This window comes from Epinephelus lanceolatus, chromosome 16 (genome assembly GCF_041903045.1).
Source record: "Epinephelus lanceolatus isolate andai-2023 chromosome 16, ASM4190304v1, whole genome shotgun sequence".
NCBI lineage: Eukaryota > Metazoa > Chordata > Actinopteri > Perciformes > Serranidae > Epinephelus > Epinephelus lanceolatus.
In genome coordinates this window covers 23,496,568-23,520,452 of record NC_135749.1, presented here as the reverse complement: position 1 = coordinate 23,520,452, position 23,885 = coordinate 23,496,568, and the positions used below count along the sequence as shown (strand labels likewise).

The following is a 23,885-nucleotide window of genomic DNA, read 5'->3' as shown; positions in this document are numbered from 1 at the left end:
GCAGCAGACTCATCAGTGAGTTAGACCTCAGAAGGAATTGATTATCAGTGTATGTATTAGTTTTTATATGTATTTTTTGTAATTGTGTGATTATTTTTTACTTATTGTTACAACTTATCGCATAGTAACCATTGTCTCCTTATATTTGACATCAGTTAACAGATTCTGTGATATAGTTGGAGAGGTTCAAAACATGGCTATTTGCAGTAAACAAATAAAGGTATTTTGTGACAAAATTTGAAAGTTTTACCATAAAAAGTCATGGAGTTATAGGTGCTCATAGACAAAAAGTGTTACAACTATATCTGGTCTCCACTACCTGTGATTATTTATCTCTGTTATTTTCTATAGCCCACTTATCTGCATGTGTGTCTGTCCTTGTACTGCTGCAACAACTGAATTGTTCAATAAAGATGTAGCTTATCTCATGTTATGTTATGTTATCTTATCGTATGTTATCTTATGTTATCTTATTTGTCCTTTGACCCCTGGCATATTTTTTGGAATACATTTTTAAAAACCTATGACCATACGTTTTAAATCAAATCAAATCAACTTTATTTATATGGCACTTTTCATACAACAGTAACACAAAGTGCCTCACAGAGGTTAAAAACAACAAAGATCCAAAACAGAAAACAAAAAGAAAAGAGAAAACCCAACCCTCCCACTCCACATAGAGATATGTAAATATACATATACACACACACACACACACACACACACACACACACACACACAAGCTATGTGTTTACTATGATAACCGTTTTAATACTGATATTATTTATTTAAATTAACATTTCTGTTATTTAATTCTGTTTTTTTTTTTCCTCATATCTTATTTACCCTTTAGCCCTAACCGCAGGGGCTTCATAGGGGGGGGGGCTGTGACAATCCTGGAGTGAAAAATTGTTGTTGTTTTTTTATTTGATTTTAAGTAATTAGTGCCTTAACTAACTTGAAATTGGCTGTATAAATTGTGTGAAAGACTGAACTTTATAAAAAAAAAAAAAAATAGTGAGTGAGTGATTGAATGAGTGAATGACTGCTTTTGCTGTTGGGGCACCAACGTACTGACTGTCATGTCTTTCTTTGGGACAGGGAAATAAGGGTTCCAAAGAAGAAAATAAAGAAATAAAGGACAGGGAAAGAAAGTAAACTATATAAGAAGACACTGCTCCTGCACAGGGCCGAGAATTTAGTGTTACGCCCCTGCTGTGACGTAGTCTACTACTTTTTTTTTTTGCATAACATTAGAATATGTTTTAAAAAACGTATTATGACACACTTTTGTTGTGATAACCGTTTTAAATATAATTTCTTTATCTAATTTAAAATGTTTTATTTATTTAATTTAATTGTTGGCACAGCACACGCGCGGCTACGCCCCCTCCTGTCCTCACGTGCTCCTCTGTCTGCCGCAGCAGCGGTCACATGATCCAGTCCTTGGCTGGTTACTTCCTGTATCGCGGCTGTTTTCCTGCGGGAGAAAATAACGGGATCTGCGTCGCAGGAGGTGGCAAACACCGGGGAATACGACCACCGGCCTTTCCGTACACCGTGTTCACCTGCTATCTAACCTGCGGAGAGATGAGCACCGGAAGGGCGGGTAGCTAGTTGACCGTTAAACCGACTACACCGCCCTCCCTCTGGATTCAGAAACGAAACAAACGCAGCGTTTTATCTGCTACAAGAGACACAACCGCTGCCAAACAGCCCGCCGTCGATATGTCAAAATACACAAGCTTCCCAGAGCCGATGGACGACCACAACCCTTTCCAAGTGGGTGACACGAGACATTAATCTAATATTAGCCAGTGTCAGAGCGGTCTGTCAGGCTGTGTTTGATGGGTTGAAGTCATTGATGTGGGCTCTGTGTAATAGCAGGCGTGTTGTTGCTCATGTGACGTGTGTGTTTTTTATGCCTGGGCCTTCCTGCCCTCCTCAATCTTTGGCCACTTGTAGCTTGTGTTAACAATGGATACATCAATAGAGGCCACACAGGTTTGTTAAATGGGGATTAATGTTAAAAGTTATTATTGTGCTAATTAAATAACCCTTTGTTTTTATTTGCCAGGACCCTGCAGTGACTCAACACAGCAGCAACACAGGATATGCCACACTGGACCTGTACAACCCTTTTGATAATAATAGCGCTGGGGTGAGTCATGTTCCTCTCTTAAGTGTAAGATAAGGGGATAACTGTTGATAATGTGAAACACAAATGCTCCTTTTACCCCTTTAAGTGTCATGTATGTGCTTGCCTTGCCATGTTCTGTGAGGCTCACAGTACAGGCTCTGTCTGTGGTGCAGAATGTACTGCTTTGCTCCTATGAACCAGTCATTGCCCTCATTATCTGTGTATGTGTTACAGATTTTCTAAGACGCAGTAGCACCTGGCTTTCGGTTTGCTGCGCTGTAATTTGAATTAATACAAGTTATTTTAAGATTAAATAAAGTTTAAGCATGAGGCTGGAGAAACGTGGACTGAATTGCCATTTAGTTCACTGTTTCCCAACTTGGGGGTCCCGACCGTTCTGCAAGGCCTTCTTGATTTAAAGGGTGTAATACTGTAAAACTTTATAAAAATGTTATCTCAACATTTCATTCATTCCCCCAAAGAAAACGGAATAAAATGTTAGTTTTAAAGTTAGAATTGTTCAAGATAAAAATCTTTCATAAAAACCCTTTTTACACAGAGGTTGCGCTATAAGGCCGCTATGAAGTCTCTTCTTTACGCTGCCTTTGCATTTTTACACAGAACCAAACAATGGCAGCATCATACTGTTCCACTGCTTGATTGTAGTTGCCGGCATCCCTGAAACAGCAGAAGCACGATGGGTGTGACGTTGAACACACCATCATAGGCCTCTCGTGTGATGTATAACATACATATTGGCATCATTTACCATAACTGTTTTACGGTGGCTGATCTAGTCCTTAGCCCGGAGGTTAAGGAGCTCCCGGACCTCACTGTTTTTCAAATTCGTGGATATTTTTGGCTGCTGTTCTTCTTTTTTTGAGTTACCCACTAACAACATAGTAACACATCATCAAAACATCACACCTGTTCTGTCCATGATCCCGTCCTGCCAGCTGTCCCTTTTACACAGATGATGATTTGGCACTTTTACTACCTCCATTGCTGACATAAAAGTGTGACCCATACAGAATTGCAAGGTGGCATAACAGCGGGACATTCCCGCCCTGAGCAGACAGTTTAAAAGTGGCTAAAATCTCACAGGTTAAGGGCACGATGAAGACCTTAACACAAGCTATATACACAGAGGCTTAGAGAAGAGCAGTTAAAAGAGCCAACAGAACAATGTGCCATGGAGAAGAAAACACTGAATTTGCAAAAAAAAAAAAAAAGCCTAGTAAGTATGTGTGATTATTTTTTGTCATTTAAGTTTTTATTTGAATTTTGGTTTCAACAAACGTAAACAAAACAATCATGTAAAATAAAATACAATTAAAGAAAACTATACATCTCAGCACATAAATATAACAAGACAGCACATCATCCATCCTCCATCATCATACAAAATACTAAATCCCATAAATCCTCAGCCATGAAGGGTGTTGAATAAAATATACATTTGTCTTTCTCCCCTCACCTGTTATAGGTCCTTATTCCCATCTTTTATGTGATTCAAAAAATTGCCCCAGACCTGAAAAAATTTTCCTTTGTTATCATTTAACTTAGCTATCATCAGTTCATAGGAGGCATTATTGGTCATTATCTTAACCCAGTCAGTAAGTGCTGGTTGAGTCTGACTCTCCAGTGGCGAAGAATAATTCTAGCTGCACTGATGAAGCCTGTCAGTGCTAAACCAAATTCTACTTTTAATATTCCTGGTGGTAACTCTGACCTATCCCCTAGGAGACAACGTTGGGGGGATTCTGGCAAGGATTTTTCACTCAATTTTACAATGACTTTTTTCCAAAAAGGAAAAACCAAAGGGCATTCCCACAGTGAGTGTAAGAAGGTACCTGCCTCTGCCTTACACTTCCAACATAAGTTGTTCTGTAACAAACCCATTCTATGAAGTCTTACTGGTGTGTAATAGTACCTGTGGATAATCTTATAATGTGTAAATTTACCCCGGGCATCCCTGGTGGACCATCCTGTATTTGTTACTATGTCTTTCCATGCATCTTCTTCAATGTTACAGTTTAAGTATGTATGATTGTTAAAGAAATAATTAAAAAATATACACAATACAGGGAATTGTATAATAACTTCCTGCATGCATCAGGGAAACTCATCTCTGATGTAATATTCACAGGAAATAATCTGCTCAAGATTCATCCAAAACACTCATTTTACACAAACTTTTTGCAGTGATTGAGTTCATTATCTGGGTTGCATCAAATATAATATGAAATATCCATTAGATATGTTTCTCAGTCAGGGGCTGTCAGTTTACTTAATGATAGAAAAGGAGTTCCTGAAGGAAAAAGGTCAGAAACCACTCATTAGTTCAACATTTAATTCAGTAGTTTTCAATTCAATTGTTTTCTTTCCTATTCTTTAGCTGTGTATTTTTTTAACAGTGTCTATCAGCCTGCTTCCAGAGATGGCTGCAAGCTAAGGGAGGTTACTTGTTATAAAAAAAACAAAAACAATAAACTTATACCTTAAAAGTAAATTAGAACATTTGAAATAAATTATGCAGAAAAAGTCCTTTTTAAAAACTGAAACAGAAATGAACTAAAGATTGGTTTGCTTATTTGTTTTTTAGAACCTTGTAAGTCCCTGCAGAAGCCTGATAATCGGACCACATGACCATTTTGTTTCACTTCCTTCATTAGTTCAATTTGATTCGATAAGCAAATCACACATAATGGCTGAAGTGTAGTTGTCTAGAAAAAAGCTCCCTCAAAAACCTCAAGATCGGGTGATTAAGCTGCACCCACCCTTGCTCTGTCAGCTGATCTTCTGCATTAGTAAAAGATAAAAACTGAAATATATTTTTTATTAAAACAGTCCAAACCAGTGGACACACAGGAAGGCTGGAGAGATGCCTGCTTTGCTTGGATGCATCTACAGCCTGAAGTGTGAGGGCTGGATTGAACATAGATGTTCTTCATGTCTTCACGTCTTAAATGACAAGACCAAAATACACACAATGCCATTTGACACACAGTGGACTTGCATGTTATAGACGTTCATGTTTTTGTTGCTAGGACACAGCTTGGGTCTTAGTTATCGACCGTGTCATTGGAGTTTTGTTGCTAGGAAACAGCTTGGGTCCACGTGTGCTTCCTGTCAGCTGCTGATATTGGCAAATACCGCAGCAACAGGAACTAAACTTAGACTTGTTTTGCAACTGCAGCTCTCAAAATCTGATTGACAATTAATTCATTAATGTTAAGTTCTAAATGTTAGTAACCCCCCCCGTTGATATTATCCTTTTCGTTACCACATCTTGTAGCTGCACTGTAAATCCTTTTAAATGAAGGTACAGTGGATTAAAAAAAAAAAAAGAAAGAAAAAACAGTTTCCCTGTGAATTGTGATGAAAGCATGTTCTTCCTGGGCTTGCTTACAGGATGAGGTCAAACTGATGTGTTTTTTTCACCAGCCTCCACCTCCATATGAAGCCACCTCTCCCTCTGCTCCATCTGTGCCTGCACAGACCCCACCCAGCAGGACGACACCCACTGAGCCTCGCAACTATGGCTCCTACAACTCTCAGGTACACATGCTGCAATGTAAAGACATTTGTTGCTAAGGGCGTGGGTTGTGTTTCAACATTAGGGTGGACACATGTAAAATGGGCGGTTTAGGGGTCCTCTGCCAAAAGATTTGAGCATCGAACACTCAATTTCCTGCATTATTGTGAATTTTTATGCACAAATTTGTGCCTTTTCTGCATCAATTTGTGATGTAAATGTGTTTAATTTTGTCAAAATAAAAGTTTATTGGGGGTGGACAAAGGCACATGTTCTAAATATTAAGGGGATATGTCCCATGTGCCCCCCCTAGATGTCAGTGCTGATACAGTACATGACATCATGTACCTTAAAATCATGTCCTCTGTGATTCACATTGGTTCCAAGCATTTTTTCCCAGCTGAAAACAGCAGGCGCTCCTCAAGAAACGCCCAGCTGGATACACTTGAGAACACTTTGCAGGTGCAGCATTTTTTCAGCTGATGTTTTGGTTGCCATATGAAATTTTCATGGAGGTAAAAAGTTCGGCGAGAGGTAGAGTACTTTCTTTGGAAGAAGAAAAAGCTGAAGCACACTGGGAGAGAAGACAGGGGAAACATATATTAATATCTATACAGTAGACTTAGTTGTTGTTGCTGTTGTTGTTGTTCTGCACGGCTATCTGTAAAATATGATGGTTGGTCTTCGTGGTATTTATTCCTCCTCCACTGTGATTGGACGGCTGGGTGTAAAGTGACAGAGACGAGTGCAGCATTTCACCCAAAGCTGAACATTTTTTAACTCTCGGCTCAGAAAAAAAATGCAAAACGTGCAGCACTTTGCTCAGAAAAGATGCTCAGCGCCTCGTCACGCTGCTGACGTTTGCACCATAGCGTGAATACACTATGCTACATTGCAAAGAATTAAACAAAAATAAAATACACAGGTCTCAGGAAAAAGCACTTTGGTGGATACAGCCCCTTATACAAAACCTTTCTCTTTGAACCTTGACAGTCATTTACATGTTGTCATCCTGTGTTAGACTGCGGTGAACGCCACCACAGCAGAGCTTCTAAAGAAGCAGGAGGAGCTGGAGAAGAAAGCGCGGGAGCTGGAGAGAAGAGAGAGGGAGCTGGAGTCACACAGCCTGGGACCTGGAGCCTGTAAGAGAGGGAGGATAAGAGGGGAAATAAATACCTCAGTGTATATTGATTTAATGATTTCAAAAGGAGCTGCTGTCGGTGACATTTTCCCCACATCTTCTCTTCATCAGCCCGTCAGAATAATTGGCCCCCGCTGCCTTCATTCTGCCCTGTGGGTCCCTGCTTCTACCAGGACATCAATGTGGAGATCACTCAGCGCTTCCAGAGAACTGTCACCATCATGTACTACTTCTGGATGTGTGAGTTCCTGTAACTGTCTTGCTATGCGCTCGCTGGTGTGTGAATCCCAGCATTGTGTTGCAACATCAGTGTCATTACGTAACGTAATTATTTAAAGTTCTCCGGAGGTTTGGGTTTTGTGTTGGCAGGAGGCAGAGGCACTGTGTGTGCGATCGGAGTGAAACTTTACAACCTCCACCTGTAGACACTCAAGACTTATCAGTGGAAGGTGGTAGTGTTGAAAACTGAGAAATCTAACCTAGAGCTGACACATGTCTGTGTGACCTCCACTGAACTATCTGGAGTACGAGCTGAAATATTTGTACAAACACTTTAACACTTCACTGCAAGTTTATTGTTGAATCACAGCGAATGGTAGCACATGTTCCAAGGCCTGGTACCAGGACTATGATCATCTGGCTTTTAAAACTATGTAATACAAATAATGATATGTATGTTTTATGATTTTGTTCCTTATAACTGTTTGTTTCTTGTTGTTTTATCTTGATATTTGATATATTTATCATTTAATTGTAATATATAAGCACACAATGCTAAAACTGTCATATAACAAAAGTGGTAGAGAGGTCAATCACACTCTATGTGCTCAAAATTAATTTCACTATTATCAAAGTCATATGGCTACAGGTTTGAACATCAAACACTTTATATCATGTTAGCGGTGTCAGTCAAAATAGAGATGCTCCGATGCAGCTTTTTCAGTTTCGATACCAACCCCAATGCTGTGGCTTTGAGTATCAGCCGATACCATGGTTGACCTAAAAAGTATATGTGTATATATATATGTATGTATATACATACATACATATATATATATATATATATATATATATATATATATACCTTTACATGTAGAACAGAAAAGACTAGAGGCATCAGGAGTTGATGACTACACAGTTCTTTCTTCAGATAAAATGAAACAAGATGAAACAGATTAATGCAATGATGAACTATTTATTTTTAACAAAAATAAACAATTGTGCAACAGCAGTTCAATTAGTGTGAAATACCTCCACACAGCAGATTCTCTCCTTCGCTCCATGACGTATGACGTAGCTCGCATTGCAATAGATTTAAAGGGAAAGTATCGCCTCAGGTATAGGTTGCATATTCCGATACCCGATCCATCTATTTTGATGATATCGGGGCCGATATTCGATCCAGATATCGGATCGGTGCATCCCTAAGTTGAAATAAAGATCTTTTTGTGTAGAATACTTTTCTGAAACAGCTGTCCTTGTTAAGTAGATGTTAAGGCATTGATTGATTTTTTTTTTTAAACAATCAAAACAAAAACCAACATAAGATTAAGAAAAAGATAACCGTAGGGATATTTAAAGTTACCATTTTGACAATAAGGGGCCTCTTTGGTGATAGGGGTAATTGCAGTGTGTTTGTTAGCAGACTAAAGGCCTGAACGCTCCTCATTTGACACGCGTAAATCATATTTGAAATGTGAACATCACAGAACCACCAGTATTTTCGGAAAAGGTTGCTATTAAGACAAAAAGTTTGTATATTACAGATACCCTTATTCATTTTCTATACATGTCTATTTGAGTAGCCATAAGGCACGAGGGCAACTGTTGGGTGCATGCTGCTGCTTTCGTCAGTCGGCAGTAAAGCCACTGGAGACCCGCCATCTCATTTCATCTTTTATTTTGTCTTGCAGGTGGGTGAAAGTCCCATAACGCAAAGCTAATCATGACTTTATACTATGTTAATTAATTGCTGTGGCTATGTTTTTGTAGCAGGTTAAGTTTTTTATGTTAGATGATATGGTGATACAGAGTGGGTCTGTTAGGTTAATATAACTACCGATGATCAAGGCTTTTATTTTTCTTAACACAGTAGTTAAGAGCTACAGTAGTATATCTGTTGGCAGCGGTAGTTATTTTTGTTTAGTGCTGAAGAATTACAACTGTGTTGCTCATAAAGTTTTAAGCTAAGCTAACGGAGCTAATGTCAGCTGTCACCCCAAAACTGTTGTGCCCTCCTACTGTCTTTCCTCGGTCCTCATTTAATGCTATTGGTGCATGTTCGGCCATTTAAAACAAAAGGTGTACTTCATAACGCATGCTTCAGATGTTTTCAGTGCGTTTGTGCCTTACAGCTTGAAACCAGGCTGGTGAATTTATTAATGTCACCTTGTTTCATGAGCCCTGCAGCTGGCAAGATGAAAGGGTTACCACAGCATAGTTGGTGTGTGTGTGCGTGCATGTACGTATGCTTCAGTGTGTGAAAGTGGATTATTAATGGCTTTTTGTCTCTTGTGATTTTTCCCGGGAACGTCGCCACAGACACCCAGTTTGTAATACTGCAAATGCAAGGGCTTTCATCAGGAGGCCACAGGCTCAGTCAGCATTGTGTTACCTAATTCAGTGATAAATAGTGACCTATCAGATATTTATTTATTTAAAACAAATCTTCAAGGCCATTGCAGTGATGATGATTCTTGTAGCTCAGGCATATCCTAAAACAAAACCTGGGCTTTGTAATAACCACGAGAGCCGCCTCTAAACCTTGCAGCAGGCAAAGGAAGGTAATAAGTGACGTCATATTGCATCAGCCAAAGTCCTGACAAGTTGGCTCTTTCTTTAGAGCACGGAGGAGCGTGCTGGATTTGTGTTTTAGTCCACAGCTCTGTAAGAAAGCAACAAAGAGTTGATCCCTACACTCAGACTGAAGTGCTGTTCCCTCCTGTTCAAACACTCCCATTCATCCCTCTGTCTCCTTTTCATGCTATTCCATCAACGTGCAGTCTGCACTTGCACGCTGCTCTTCAACCTGGTCTCCTCCCTGGCCATGTTCTGTGTGGACTCCTCGAATGGTGTTGGCCTGGGCCTCGCCATCCTCTGGGGTCTCCTCTTCACCCCCTGCTCCTTCGTCTGTTGGTACCGACCTGTGTACAAAGCCTTCAGGTGTGTGTGCCACCATCAACATGAGGAACTTTTATCCATCACTTGCTGTTTTAAGTTTTTGTACACGACAAGCTAACAACATAAAACATAAATGGCTTTGAGCTGCTTATTTTGCTTTGTAATAATATTTCTCTTTTCTCTAGGAGTGACAGCTCCTTCAATTTCTTTGTCTTCTTCTTCGTTTTCTTTGCCCAAGTGGTCGTCTCTGTCATCATGACTATCGGTATCCCTGGATGGGGTTTCAGGTACAACTAATAAACAAACCCATCTCTGTGTTAGACAGATGCACGACTCTTCCCAGTTTGTTTCCTCTGTTTATTTCTCTGCGTCTCCTCTCCTCAGCGGGTGGATCGTGAGCCTGGCTGCTCTGAAGACCAGTGTCGCCGTTGGAGCGATCATGATGATGAATGCTGTCCTCTTTACTGCCCAAGCCGCCATGGGGGTTGTCATGCTGAAGAAGGTAAAAACTGAATAAATTTGTTTACATGCAGGTAAAACTCACAGCTAGTGACTCAAATTAAGGTTGTGTTTTTGACAAGGTGTCAGTCACACTATCCCCTGTGTCTAATTCGGGATGTGAACAGGAGAAACATGATTGTTCATGTCCCTACAGACATGATCTTAATGGTATCCAGGTGTCTGATCATCTGCCTGCAGGTGTGTCTTAAACCCTGAACACCTCAGCCACTCGTCTCTGAGGGCAACTTTTAGTCTCTGGTTGTTTGAGCTCTGCTGCATTGACAGCTCTGCAGGACTCTCCTGGGTTATGTTATCCTAATTTATTTTCTTCATAATGATTCACCGTCATTTTATTTTACCCACTACTATGTAACTTAGAGTGGATAATGCACCTTCCCACACGCACAGAATGATCAGATACCTGGATGAGGTATTTATAGTACATACTAGATTTTTGGGTTCTTCGAAGCTGGCTTTATTTTTATCTGGGGCTGTTGTCGAAGCAACAAGTCCTTTAGCACAAACCTGCAGAGGGGCAGGCTCATTGGCAGTTAGCTGGATCATGACCCAGACAGTTTACTGTGAAGCACATATATGAAGTCATTTTCACATTCAGATGGTCTGCTTTCTTAGATTTATAATGTAAGTGTTGATATAATGATTTTAGATAATGACATGCAGGGTATTATAAAATCACAATGATCTCTAATTATCACAATCACATTTTTATAATGAAAACTAACTTATACTTACATGTTAAAACATAATCAATAAAATTGCATGTGAGTTGCCAGCAGTGTTGGAGATATCGGACGTAGAGATGTCTGCCTTCTCTCAGATATTATGGAACTACATGGCACTCAGCTTGTGGTGCCCAAAAAATTTGTAGGATCTATTTTCTTTCTACGGATTTACACCCACCAACCGTATCACTGCGCAGAAGGAACCATGCATCTACTCATGGACGAGAGGCTTGTTGAGTTTTTCAGACATAATTTTTGTTGCTTTGAGCACCACAAGCCGAGCACCATCTAGGTCCATTATATTGGAGAGAATGTGATAATTTGATGTCTTGTCTTGCTTACGCATTTTATGTGGACCCCAGGAAGAATAGTCATTACTGCGGTATCAACTAATGGGAATCTGGAATAACGAAATAAAGAAATATATTGGAGAGAAGGCAGGCATCTCTATGGGTGATATCTCCAAAACTCGGTAACTACACTAAAACAATCTAGACTGATGAATAGCACTAATTTGTCATTAGGAAGGAATTTGTCATTTGAGCACTAAAATGTATTAAATGATTGACTTCAAAACTCACTTTGCTGAAATTTGTTTTTGTCATTTAAAGCTGTTTTTAGTAAGGTTTCATTTTCATAACAGGGTTAAAGTTACTGTTAGTTAGTTGATGAAACAGTGGAAACAGTTTGGAACATGATGTAGAACAAAATGACACCAGTGACAATGCAGGAACAACTGAGATACTAGAGCACGTTAACATTCATTGTTAATGTAATCACACAAAAGGCAAATGAATACTTAATTTTTAGTTCATGTAAAATTCTTATTTAAATCCAATCAACTAGTGAAAGTAGGTGTGTAATAATGTTTAAATATTAATGTGCACTGTGCCTGTAAATGCTTTCAGGTTAAATTAATGGTAGACAATTAGGAGACACTGCGGCATGATGTAGTGGGTCACTTTTATGAAATAGGTCAAAGGAAGAAAGGGAAATCAGAATTGCCAAGCTGGCTTTCCACTTTCACTGATCTGTGGAAATGCTCACAGCAGCTGTGCCCAGGTGGTCCACCTGCCATGAAGCCGTCAGTAGATAACAAACAGTCTGAAGAATAGCCACGATATCAGGTTCTGCGTATCGTTTCCACCCTCACAAATGTACATGATATGAGGATGAATTGCCGCGTGTATCGGGTGTCAGCGTGCTCTGCTCGTCTTCTCTTTAGGTCCACAGTCTGTACAGGCAGACCGATGCCAGCTTTCAGAAGGCCCAGGCCGAGTTCGCCACAGGAGTCATGTCCAATCAGGCTGTACGCCAGGCCGCTGCCAATGCTGCCACCAGCGCCGCCACCAATGCTGCCCAGGGGGCCTTCACTGCGCCTCGGTAGAGAGGGACGAGAGGGGTTGGGAGGGTAAGAAGTGAAGGAGGAGGAGGGCCCTTTCAGCTTGATAGAGGATCTGTTAGTTATTTATTTCCCCACAGATGATTAGAATTTTATTGGTGGGGGGAAACTGAGTCTGTATAATTACCCCTGAGCGACTGAACTACAGGGCACTTGCATGAGACAGAGGTGGGGTTGTCTAGTTTCTAAAGGTGTACAGGACAAGTTAGCTACATTGCCAAACCAGGAGTCAACTAATCATGCGTGTTGACTCAAGAAACAGAAAGAACGTATGAAATGTGAAAACGATAAGAAGTTGAAGCTGTATGAAATTTAGCCCAGTCGTACCAAGTGTCGGTGAATGCAGGGACAATGCTTTTTGTTTGGGTATTAGAAAGACAAGCTGTGTGCCAAGTAGGACAGTTCTAGCCTGGATGAATTTTAAATGACTTGGATGTACATTATGTTTACAAGGAGCCATGTTTGAGAATAATGAGTCACAGCTGAACACTGAAATGTCGCCATTCTAACATTTGATCCATAACTGAGTGGCTCAACTTTGGCCAGCGCTTGTTTTTTGTTGCTTATGTATAAACTAACGCGTTGTTTTGTTATTACTCCAAATGAAAATGCCTGTTGACCTTATTGCCAAAACTTCTCATACTGTAAAGATTATGATCATGTTGTTTCAGTTAAACTATATCTGTCACTGTTCTGTTGGTGCTGCTTGTGGTTCTTATGATTATTACAGGTCACTGTCTTGGTTTTAATAAAATATAATGTCATGCTTACACAGTCTGCTGTGTTATTATTGCCTTAACCAACTGACAAATTAATCAATAAAATACTGTATTTTGATATTGTATTTATGTTTGAAATTGAGTCAAACCTGCTTCAAAGGAGCAGTGTGTAGGATTTAGTGGCATCTAGTGGTTAGGAGTGCACACTGCAACCAGCTAAAACCTCTGCCATGTACTCCTGATAAAGATGCCTTCAGTGTTCATTGTTCAGGAGGTTATTACCAGGAGCTGAAATATCCGTAGAGGTCTCTATCGCCCCAAAACAAACGGACCAGGTGATTAAAGCCTGTAAAAACACAGAATACAACATTTGTACATTACAACTCAAATGTTTGTCCCACGCTGTTTGGCCTCACCTGCTAACTTGTGCTCAGCTTTTTTCTTTCTTAACTCGAGCTCCAGACATTCAGGAAGTTTTTACCAGGAGCCGAATTATCTGCAGAGGTCTCCTCCTCTCCAAAACAAATGGACCTGATGATTTAAGCCAGTAAAAACACTGAATAAAGCAGGTTCACGCTAAAAATCAGTGTTTTTCCAACACTGTTTGGCTTGTCGCTGAGAGGCTGCTAGCTTGGGTGACCAACACAAAAATGCAAATGGCCCTATAATGAGCCAGTGTTTGGTTTGTCTGTTATGGGACTACTGTAGAAACATGGCGGTGCAATATGTCGGACTCCATGGACAAGGACCTCCTCCCTAAGTAGATATAAACGGCTCATTCTAAGGTAACGAAAACACAGTGATTCTTTATTTGAGATGATTATACATTAAAGAAATCATTTATTATATTACATTATTGCCAATGTATCCCCCTAAATCCTACACACTGGACCTTTAAGCAAGTTCAATATCCAGCATATTTGCTAATATGTAAACCATATTAATGTTTTTATAAAAGAGAGTATCTCCTTTAAACATTTTTATTCTCTGGCGACACCCAACATATTTGAAGGAAACTGCATCCGTGATCCAACTTGTTGCTTTTTGAGCTCTTGGCTGCTTTTAGCTACTTGGTCTTTGCAAATCTGACCACATCAGGAAGCTGCATATTTAAATCTAAGGAGTGTGTTGTCTGCTTGTTCATGATATCAGTGTGCCATCTGCAGCCTGTGTCCCAGACACTAAACCCTGGGACCGCTCTGACCCGTCGGACAGAAGTCTGAGACACACTGACGTCAGGCACTGCGCGTCACCGTGAAGATGGCGGAGGCTGCGGACACACCACAACACCGGTTTTTCTGTCACTGCTGTAAATGTGAAACAAACCCCAAACTCCCGGTGAGTCACTTTGGAAAGTGTTTTTATTCCTGCGTGCAGGCCTGGGAACAATCCACGCTGGCATGGACGGACGGTTATAGATTTTCAGAGCTCTTTCTTTGTTTTTTTATTTAACTGGTTAATTTTAAACAGTTTGCTCTAAAGTTATTATGAGTTGGATCACTAACGCACATATATGGCCGCCTGTTGGTGGTTGTTTATGTGCGCAGAGCAAGATCTTACATTAGACAGAGAGAGGGAGTGAAATCTGGTGATTCACGTTGCCATATTTAGAAGCACCACTGTTGGCGACTGTGTCCAGTTGTCTTCTGTCAACTGCGAGTGAGAGAGGTAGGAGGGGTCGGCTGGGTGTCACCACATGCACCAGAAGCGCTTCCTAAACCGTTAATGCCACAGATCCGCAAATAGGTGCTTTTAACCCCTGACGCCCTGTTTTTGTCCTGGTTACGCCCAACTGAAAGACATAGCCTAACTGTTAAACCTCTACTGTCTTTGTTTGAGATTAATTTCTCCGGGTGGTTCAAATCAGAGCGCGCTGTGTGTGAGAACCACTGTTGGAGCGCATTTGTTGCGCAGCTGACACCTTTCTTGGCACGATTACGCACGCGTATTGTCATGATGGAGCGCACGTGTGTTTGTGTGTGAGAGAAATACAGTGAATCAATATGCAATATATGGCCAAAAATATGTGCACACCCCTTTGCAAATATGAGTATTCTATTTTTAAAGATAAGTTGCCTTTATTTTTAACAGAGACAGACAGGGAACACAGGGAGAGGGGTAAAAGGGATCAGACCGGGGACACGGCAATATGTGCGTAACCTGAGCCACAATGAATTTGGTGTACTTTTCGTCAGTTTGAAAAAGGTCATTTTCTTTTTCAACATGAGAGTGATCTGCTGTGACCCCGTGGTTAAGATGCAGACCATTAAACTGCAATGTCCCCATCTTTTCTGTCTGTATCCACGCTGTCGCTGTCTACTAATATATCCAAAAACATCTTAACATGGCAGTCACCTCATCCATAGTATGAGAGAACTGACTGGTCCGGTCAGACCTCTGGCCTCAGCCCCATCCAAATCATTTGGGCTAAACTGGAGCACCGACTTCGGGCCAGGCTCTGACCCGAAACACCCTGCTGCCAAGTCCCAAAACCTTGTCAAACGTCTTCCTAGAAGCAGTGGTGCACCCAGAAAGTTCTTGTAAGGGTGGCCAGATGGGGCCACCAGAAATTTTGGGGTTTCACACCAAAACCAAAAGCCATAGCTGAATTGCAGGGATTCGATTATGCTGCTGAAGTATATTGGCTGGTTGAAAGTTAAGGAATTGCATACTGACTAATTCTGGTTCAGTTAACATCTTGAGCTTCTTATGTATCTATACATTTTTGGCAATTAATTGTTCTTCAGATCGGCTGGTTGTCATTTTCCTTAAAAAGACAAATACATATAAAACATTTACTTGAAATGTTGGGGGAGACTCGTGGCTGTCCATAGAACCCATTTTTATGCAGATATCTTGAGGTGAGAATTCATCAGATCCCTTTGAAAATGGCCATGTCAGTCGTTCCTGAACAAAATTCAGCCTTAATTTGGAGCATTATTTAACCCATCTCCTGACAAGCTATGCCGACATGTTTGGTACCAATGGATGCCTTATAAGTTATCTAGTTTCACAAGATGCCTTTGCACTAGCTTAGAAAAAAAGTGCGCCACGCCATCTTAAAAACAGTAATGTCAGCTGCCAATTGATTTAGTCGGGGTGCCAGCGGATGGCCCAGCAATCGTATCAGGGTGAGCGTGGCCCCGCCTCCCAGTTTTGGAGTGAGAGGTTTAAATGTCCACATTCTTTTGGCCATGTTGTCGGCTTCATATATTTTTTCTCTTCAAGGATTTCGTCTGTCCCAGATGTGACTCCGACTTCATTGAAGAGGTGACAGAAGACTCGAGGTACAGCTCGGTTCTGATGTATAAATTTAGTGTTCTTTATACTCTAATTATAAGAGTTTAGTTTTTACTTTACACCACTGTAATTAAAACAGATTTCTATTTTGCTGTCTAGTCTCCTGCAGAACAACACATCAGCGGCCAGTGAAGAATCAAACTCGTTGTTCTCAGACGTATGTCCGTACAAATGGCATTTTAATACGTACACTCCTCTTCTTCTGAGGCTTTTGTTTGACACATTGCTTCTCTGCTCTCTCTCCAAGTTATGGCAGCTGCTGTTCATGGAGCGCTCTGCTCTGCTGTCGCATCCGCCCTCCTCAGAGTCTGACCCAGATGACAGCGAGCAGGTATCTGCAGGTCAGAGCCGTCCTTCTCCAGTGCTGCCGAGTGCTGCCGAGGCTGGAGAACCAGAGTCTTCTTCCCAGTCTGAACAAGAGAGGTCATCCAGGCCTGAACAAAGGCCTGCAGTGGAAGGGTGTGTGGACATGGTACACAGAAACATCACCAGTGTGTGCTGACAGTGTAAAAATCCTCTAGTGTGCCAGCTGTTTATATTTCTTTCAATTAATGGCTTGTGTTTAACAATACAAGGAAATAAGAGGTTAGAGGCAGATCCACCACACAAACAGCTGTGTTTCTGCACAGATCTTAATTCATAATTGTCTTATGAACAGAAATGTCTTTCGTAGTTTCTGCAGGGTTATGAGTTTCTGTAAGTTTGGAGCTCTTTTTGTATAATGTGTAACACTTTAGTAAGCTTCCATACTTCAGAATCCTTATGTAAAATCATTATTCTTCATCTTGTGCAGTCAGTGTCAGACAGTATGCTGTAATACCCTCCTAATCTGTTGTATGCCTCGTCATTTTCACTGAAGAAAACAGCTGGATGCATCAGTTGATTTACTAACATATGGCATGAATTCAAACTGCTGAATACACAGTAAGATGTGTGTTTTGAAAGCACACTGAAGCAGACATCTCTGCTGTCTGTTTTTGCCTTTTCAAGGATCGTGCAGCAGTTCCTGGCTGGCCTGTTTGCCAACAACGGAAACCCTGGTGCTGCCCCAGCTGCGCTGTAAACGCTTCTCAATTCTCGTTTCACGTCGTTTACTTTTGATTTCGTGTGATGTTGTGTGATAAACTCACCTTGCCTCTGTCTCACTTACTGTTGGTCTCTCAGATCCGGCATGCTACAGTTGCACTCAAACCCTGGGGATTACGCGTGGGGTCAGGGAGGTCTGGACGCTGTCATCACAGAGGTCAGTTTTAGCGTGGATTCCTTCCTCCTATTACTACCAAGATACAAACTGATCTTCTCTCATGCTTTTATCCATCCAATTGAAGTCTTTTGTCTCTGTTTCCCTGTCTCTGCCCCATCATGTCTCCACCTATACATCCATACTCTATGTTTCTTCTCCCACTCACCTAGTTGTTAGGACAGTTGGAGAGCACAGGTCCGCCCCCTGCAGAAAAGGAGATGATCTCATCCCTGCCAACAGTTTGCATCTCTCAGGAGCAAACAGGTAGCAATCCCAGCAGGCCATACTGCACACTTTCCTTCCCCTTTCCTATCTTCTTTTCCTCCTTCTGTCCATCTTTCCTTTCATTCTCTCATCTTACACTCTCTTACCCCTTTTGTCTATCCTGTCCTCAGCTTCTCTCCCCTTCCCCTTCTTTCATCTCTCTTTTCTTCCTCCTGTCTCTCCTTTCCTCTTCTCATCTTCCCATCCCTCCTATTTTGCTCTCCTTCTTTCCTATCTCTATACTTCTTTCATCCCTGGGGTGCTTTTCATAATGCAAACGTATCTCCTTTCTACCCTCACTCACGTGTCTTCCTCATGTCCTCCAGTGAGGATGTGAGAGAGAGAGATGAAAGGAAGCGACATATATGGTACACCTGTGTTTTCTCACTCCCAGCTCCTACAGAAACCTCCTCTCTCCTCACTCCTCATCTCCTCGAGGTGCATTTAAGGGGTTGGAAGATCCTCAGTAGCAGCAGAGAGGGAACAATTTCAGCATGGTCTTGGCAGGAGCGAGGATGTGAGGGGGCATAAGTTACCGTAATGAAAAGCACACCATGTTTCCTTTCCGCCTTCTGTCATTCTTTCCTTCCTCCTATATCTCTCTTTACCTCCTTGTATCTTTCCTTCTCTCCTCATTTCTTACATTTCCTCCTCTTACTTTTCCTCCCTCCTCCTGGCTTCCCTTGCATCTCTTTCTTTCATTGTCTTCTTCTATCATTCCCTCCTTCCTCCTATCGTTCCTCTCCCCTCACATCTGTTCTCTCTCATATCTTTCTATTCCTCTTCCTATCTTTTTAACTTCCTTTTATCCTTCCCTTTCTCCTCATCTCTTTCCTTTCCTCCTCTTTTTTCTTTCCTCCTTTTGGCTTTCCTTGTATCCCTATTTCTTTCTTTGTCTCCTATCATTCCTTCCTTTCTCCTATCTTTCTTCACTTTCTCTACTTCCTTTTACCTTTCCCTTTCTTCTCCTTTCTCTTCTTTCCTCCTCTTAGCCTACTTTTCCTCCCTCCTCCTGGCTTTCCTTGCATCTCTCTTTCTTTCATTTTCTTCTTTCATCATTCCCTCCTTCCTCCTACTTTTCCTCTCCCCATCACATTTGTTCTCTCTCATATCTTTCTATTCCTCTACCTATCTTTTTTACTTCCTTATATCCTTCCCTTTCTCCTCGTCTCTTTCCTTTCCTCCTTTTGGCTTTCCTTGTATCCCTATTTCTTTCTTTGTCTCCTTCTATCATTCCTTCCTTTCTCCTATCTTCCCTCACTCTCTTTACTTCCTTTTATCTTTCCCTTTCTTCTCCTCTCATTCCTCTCCTCTTACTTTAACTTTCCTCCTCCTAACTTTCCCTGCATCCCATTTTCTTTCCCTTTCTCCTATCTTTGCTCTCTCCTCCTGTGTTTCCTTTCCTTTCCCATCTCACTGCTGCTGGCTGCTCCTTACCTCCTCTTATATTTCTTTTCCTCCTCTCATCCTTCCTTACTCCTATCTTCCCTATCTCCTCCTATCTTTCCTGTCATCTCTCCTTACCTCTTATATTTCTGTTCCTCCTCTCATTCTTTCTTTCCTCCTCCTACTTTCCTTTTTTCCTTTCCTTCTCCTATCTTTTGTGTCCTCTATCCATTTTTCTTTACCTCTTCTCTACCTTCCTTTCCTCCTCCCATCATACCTTCCCTCCTCCTCTCTTTCCTAGTATTTTTTTAGTAGTGAGTAATTAGATTACTTCTTAAAAGTGGTGAAAGGTATCATTTACAGTCTGGCAACCCCCACATGGTTTTATTTATGCCGAATAATGACTTATTACTGTTTAAAAAGAAACATGGCTTATTGAGTATTTATAAAGTCTGAGGTTAAAGAAATATGACTCATTGTAAAGTGGTATGAAAGCTGCTAAATCTTTATTTACACATCCTTAGATTGGGTTAGCTGCATGACATTACCAAGGACAACATTACAAAAGTATCGCTATGTTACACCGTAATGGCCTGTAGACCCGTCTGAGGAGTTATGAATCATCAAAAAAATGTTATGACCGGGGTCTCTGTATCTAGTTTTCTCTGTGTCTGTTTTTCATGCACACACACTCATAATTTCTGTTTCTACTTTTCTTGTTTGTCTCTCACAGACTGCAGACTGGAGTGTCCCGTTTGTAGGGAGGAGTATTCATCAGGGGAATCCGTCAGGAAGCTACCCTGCCTCCATTACTTCCACAGTGAATGTATAGTGCCTTGGCTGGAGCTGGTAAGGATCGAGGAGTGGATGTGGTCAGTGGGTTAACGGGTTTGAGAGTCTGTTAGATTTGTCATGAAGGTTTTAAGAGTGTGTCACACATCCTGACTTGAGGGCTGTGACGACAACACAGAAAATGTTTTTGTTACCTGAGGTTTTCTTGGGTTGTACTTTAGATGCTGTTATGCCGCTGACTTTTTGCCTGCAGCTTACAGTTTTTATTATTTTCTTTAACACATTTTTCCATTCAGAAGTTTCATTTTCAAAACAGCTCACACACAGGATTAAACTGAAAGTCACTGGCCAAAATGAGCACTCACTAAACATTAAAGCATGTGACAAAGCAAATATTTCCATCAAACAACGCAACTTGTGATTGAATTAATATATTCTTCCAACAATCATTGCCCATTGTACAACAGAATACAAAATAGTTATAAATAACTTAATTTGTGCTTCTTTGTTGATACTTTACATAGTTATAGTCAGTGGTGCCCCCAGAAATTCTTCATAGGGGTGTCCAGATGGGGCCCCTGAAAATCTTTGGGTGGCACACCAAAACCAAAAGTCGTACTGAATTTCATTCATTCTATTATGCTGTTTTAGTAAATAGGCTAGTTGAAAACTATGTCAAACTAATTATCTGACGTGAATAGACTTATACCAATACAGTTAACCTTTTGATTTCCACAACGATTCTGCTTTAATTCATTATATATCTATACATGTTTGGCAAATATAGAGCTTTATTTTTAAGGAGTACAATGATTGTAAGGAACAAAACATTTAATGGAAACAAGCCTTTTCAAGTTTAGGGGAGACTCGTGGGTACCCATAGAGCCCATTTTCATTCAGATATCTTGAGGTGAAAATTCAAGGGACCCTTTTGGAAATGGCCATGCTAAATGCTAAATGCTAAATTTGGAGGGTTATTTAGCTCCCTTCATGACAAGCTACGCCGGCATGGTTAGTATCACTGTATGCCTTGGGTTGTCTAGTTTCACAAGCTACCACTACCTTCAGTCTCATTTAAACAGAGCCTCTTGAAGACAGTAATGTCGGCCTCCAATTACTTGTGTTTCGAGGGGGGCCAGCAATTGTTTCAGGGGGGCTGTGGCCTCCTCTTGGGTGCGCCACTGGCTGTAGTGTGTGCCAAAAAACACAAGCAAGCATATCACAGCATGAACTGTTCTTTTCTCCAGAGATAATTTCAGTAGAGATAACAAACCCAGCTGCACTCTGCACCTGCACTTTTGTCATTTTTTGAGATGCCCTGTTGAAATACTGTATGCATATATGATTATATATATATTTACATACCTTCTGTCTCTTTGCTTGCCAATAGCAACACAGAGAAGTGGCATCTTTTATAGATGGATAAGGACTGACTGAAGAGTTGTGCAAAGGAGTTTCACACAGGTGTATTAGAGATTCATAAATAGCAAGCATTTTTTGTCAGCTATGAATAGATGTTTTTACTTACATATTTTTTTGGTCTTTCCGTGAGATCTGTGTTAACTGTTTTGAAAAAGGGTGTGAAAAATATGTGAAACCAATAAAAACAACACATTTGTAAGAGAAGACTTCTGCTGTGCTAAGAAGGTGATGATGAAGATCAAATGGTTTTCAGTTTCATTACTCCTAACAATCAAGAAAAACTGTATTTTTTGAGAAGACTTCTGCTGTGCTAAGAAGGTGATGATGAAGATCAAATGGTTTTCAGTTTCATTACTCCTAACAATCAAGAAAAACTGTATTTTTTTTGTCTCTCTCGCAGCATGATACATGTCCAGTGTGCCGAAAAAGCCTAGACGGTGTTGACAACAGCCTCCTGCCAACATCAGAACTCCCAGAAGCTCGCTCCATGAGGACAGAGCAACAGGAGAGGCAGGCGATCTGAGAAACAGGCCAAGCAACTCTACCTCCTTCACTGTCTTCAGGAGACACGCTTCTCACCTCAGACTTTTCCCTCCGCATTGACTGCTTCAAAATAAAATACATTACATGCATCACAGTCATAACTCGCAGCTTCAGCTCTCGCTTTATTCGACTCTACTAAGGAGCTTTTAGTTTTCTTCTCCAACACCTCCACCGTTTCTAAGCCACACACAAAAGGACTGTGCAGTTTGCAGACGAGATGTGGAGGTGATGTGTCCTTCTCGCTACATTGCCCTCTTAAGTGCTTTTCTGAATGACTGACTTTGATGTCATGAACTAATCACCGCTGAGCTGCCAGTGGTTGTCAAAATGATGGGAATTCAAAGAGTTATGAAGTAACACTTTTGCATTAAGGCTCTCGGTAAGACGATTTCTTCATGCAGAGTACTCTGTTTTTTCACCCAATCTGATTCAGCATTGATCTCCTCTCTATATTAAAGGCTAACCCTGTGATCCCCAACCTCTGCACCTTCTTTCATCTCCCTAATCATCAGTTGAATGCAGTTTTTTCAGACCTTAGCCCTCAATAGAATAGAGTACGACGGAAAAGTTAACTTGAATATTGCAGTATATGTATAGTCTACTCCAATTCAATTTAATCTAATAAAAATAGAATACAGCCTATATCAGAAGTGTACAGCATGTAGCCTATACAAGAGAAGAACTTGTTGGCTCCAAAGCAGAATACAGGGAAATAGAATGTAGTCCTAAAACAAGTCAGTTAATCAAGTAGTTGATAACAGATAATTAGTCATCATCATAATTTGGGGCGCCCTACCTGCTAGAGTGTGAGCCCCACGTAGTGAGGCTGTGTCCATACCACAGTGGCTGGGTTCAATTCCAACCCTGGGTCCTTTGCTACATGTTGTCCCCACTGTCTCTCCCCCCACTTTCTTGTTACTTTTCACCCATACTATCCTGTTAAGGCGGAAGGCCAAAATAACATTAATAATAATAATAATTTTAAAAAACAGTCTTTAATTTACTAAGCAAAAGGAGGAAGTGTTTTGTTGGTTCCAGCTTCTCAAATGTAAGGATTTCCTGCTTTTCTTTGATTTATATCATTGTAAACTGAACATTTTTTAAGGTCAGCCAAAAAAAGCAAATTGCAGAAATGATGTCACCTTGCAACATAACTTGTGATGGCCTTTTTTTCAAAAACAAATTTCTGATATTTTATAGACTGATTAATTAGTCTAACCAAGAGGGCCTTTAGGGAGTACCAGGGGGTCCCGAGAAAAATGGGGAGTAGTTTATTTCCCTATTTAAGTCAATATAGAGGTAAGCCTAATGTGAGTATGAGTCATAAAAGTAAGTATTCTGGTGATTCCTCCACCGTTTTTTCCTCAGCTGTAGTTAAAAGCTATAAAATTCTGGTCTTCATCATGTTTAACAACCAAAATCTTTTCAGATGGAGGTCCCTGAAGCGAAATCTTATCACATGGGGGTCCGTGACCTCATGTAGGCTATCGGCCAGACATGTCCAAAGTCCAGCCTGGGAGCCAGTTGTGGCTCATGGACTGATTTTAAACAGCTTGTCTTTCAAAGTATACTATATGTGGCCTACCACACAACTGGTTAATCAATCAAGTTTATTTTGCAATTTTTTCTGT

At 40.8% G+C, this 23,885-nt stretch overlaps 2 protein-coding genes across 2 annotated transcripts; both read left to right on the top strand.

Annotated features, from left to right (window-relative positions):
- Nucleotides 1-1,436: 1,436 nt before the first annotated feature.
- Nucleotides 1,437-13,355, top strand: scamp3 (secretory carrier membrane protein 3). Its single transcript, XM_078175642.1, has 9 exons — nucleotides 1,437-1,782; nucleotides 2,078-2,161; nucleotides 5,588-5,701; nucleotides 6,700-6,820; nucleotides 6,931-7,059; nucleotides 9,822-9,981; nucleotides 10,125-10,226; nucleotides 10,324-10,441; nucleotides 12,409-13,355. Exons 1-9 carry the CDS (start codon nucleotides 1,729-1,731, stop codon nucleotides 12,568-12,570), a joined length of 1,044 nt encoding a protein of 347 aa, XP_078031768.1. The 5' UTR covers nucleotides 1,437-1,728; the 3' UTR covers nucleotides 12,571-13,355.
- Nucleotides 13,356-14,484: 1,129 nt separating this feature from the next.
- Nucleotides 14,485-22,732, top strand: rnf115b (ring finger protein 115b). Its single transcript, XM_033636625.2, has 9 exons — nucleotides 14,485-14,642; nucleotides 16,533-16,591; nucleotides 16,704-16,761; nucleotides 16,852-17,063; nucleotides 17,595-17,663; nucleotides 17,769-17,847; nucleotides 18,018-18,111; nucleotides 20,231-20,346; nucleotides 22,112-22,732. Exons 1-9 carry the CDS (start codon nucleotides 14,565-14,567, stop codon nucleotides 22,232-22,234), a joined length of 888 nt encoding a protein of 295 aa, XP_033492516.1. The 5' UTR covers nucleotides 14,485-14,564; the 3' UTR covers nucleotides 22,235-22,732.
- The last annotated feature ends 1,153 nt before the right edge of the window (nucleotides 22,733-23,885 follow it).

Bases quoted from the DNA above. Each gene is read 5' to 3' on its own strand.
- rnf115b (XM_033636625.2), top strand. From the start codon at position 14,565: ATGGCGGAGGCTGCGGACACACCACAACACCGGTTTTTCTGTCACTGC. The intron at 18,112-20,230 runs GTAGCAATCCCA...TGTCTCTCACAG, and splicing joins CATCTCTCAGGAGCAAACAG to ACTGCAGACTGGAGTGTCCC. The intron at 20,347-22,111 runs GTAAGGATCGAG...TCTCTCTCGCAG, and splicing joins TAGTGCCTTGGCTGGAGCTG to CATGATACATGTCCAGTGTG.
- scamp3 (XM_078175642.1), top strand. From the start codon at position 1,729: ATGTCAAAATACACAAGCTTCCCAGAGCCGATGGACGACCACAACCCT. The intron at 7,060-9,821 runs GTGAGTTCCTGT...ATCAACGTGCAG, and splicing joins CATGTACTACTTCTGGATGT to TCTGCACTTGCACGCTGCTC. The intron at 10,442-12,408 runs GTAAAAACTGAA...TCTTCTCTTTAG, and splicing joins GGGTTGTCATGCTGAAGAAG to GTCCACAGTCTGTACAGGCA.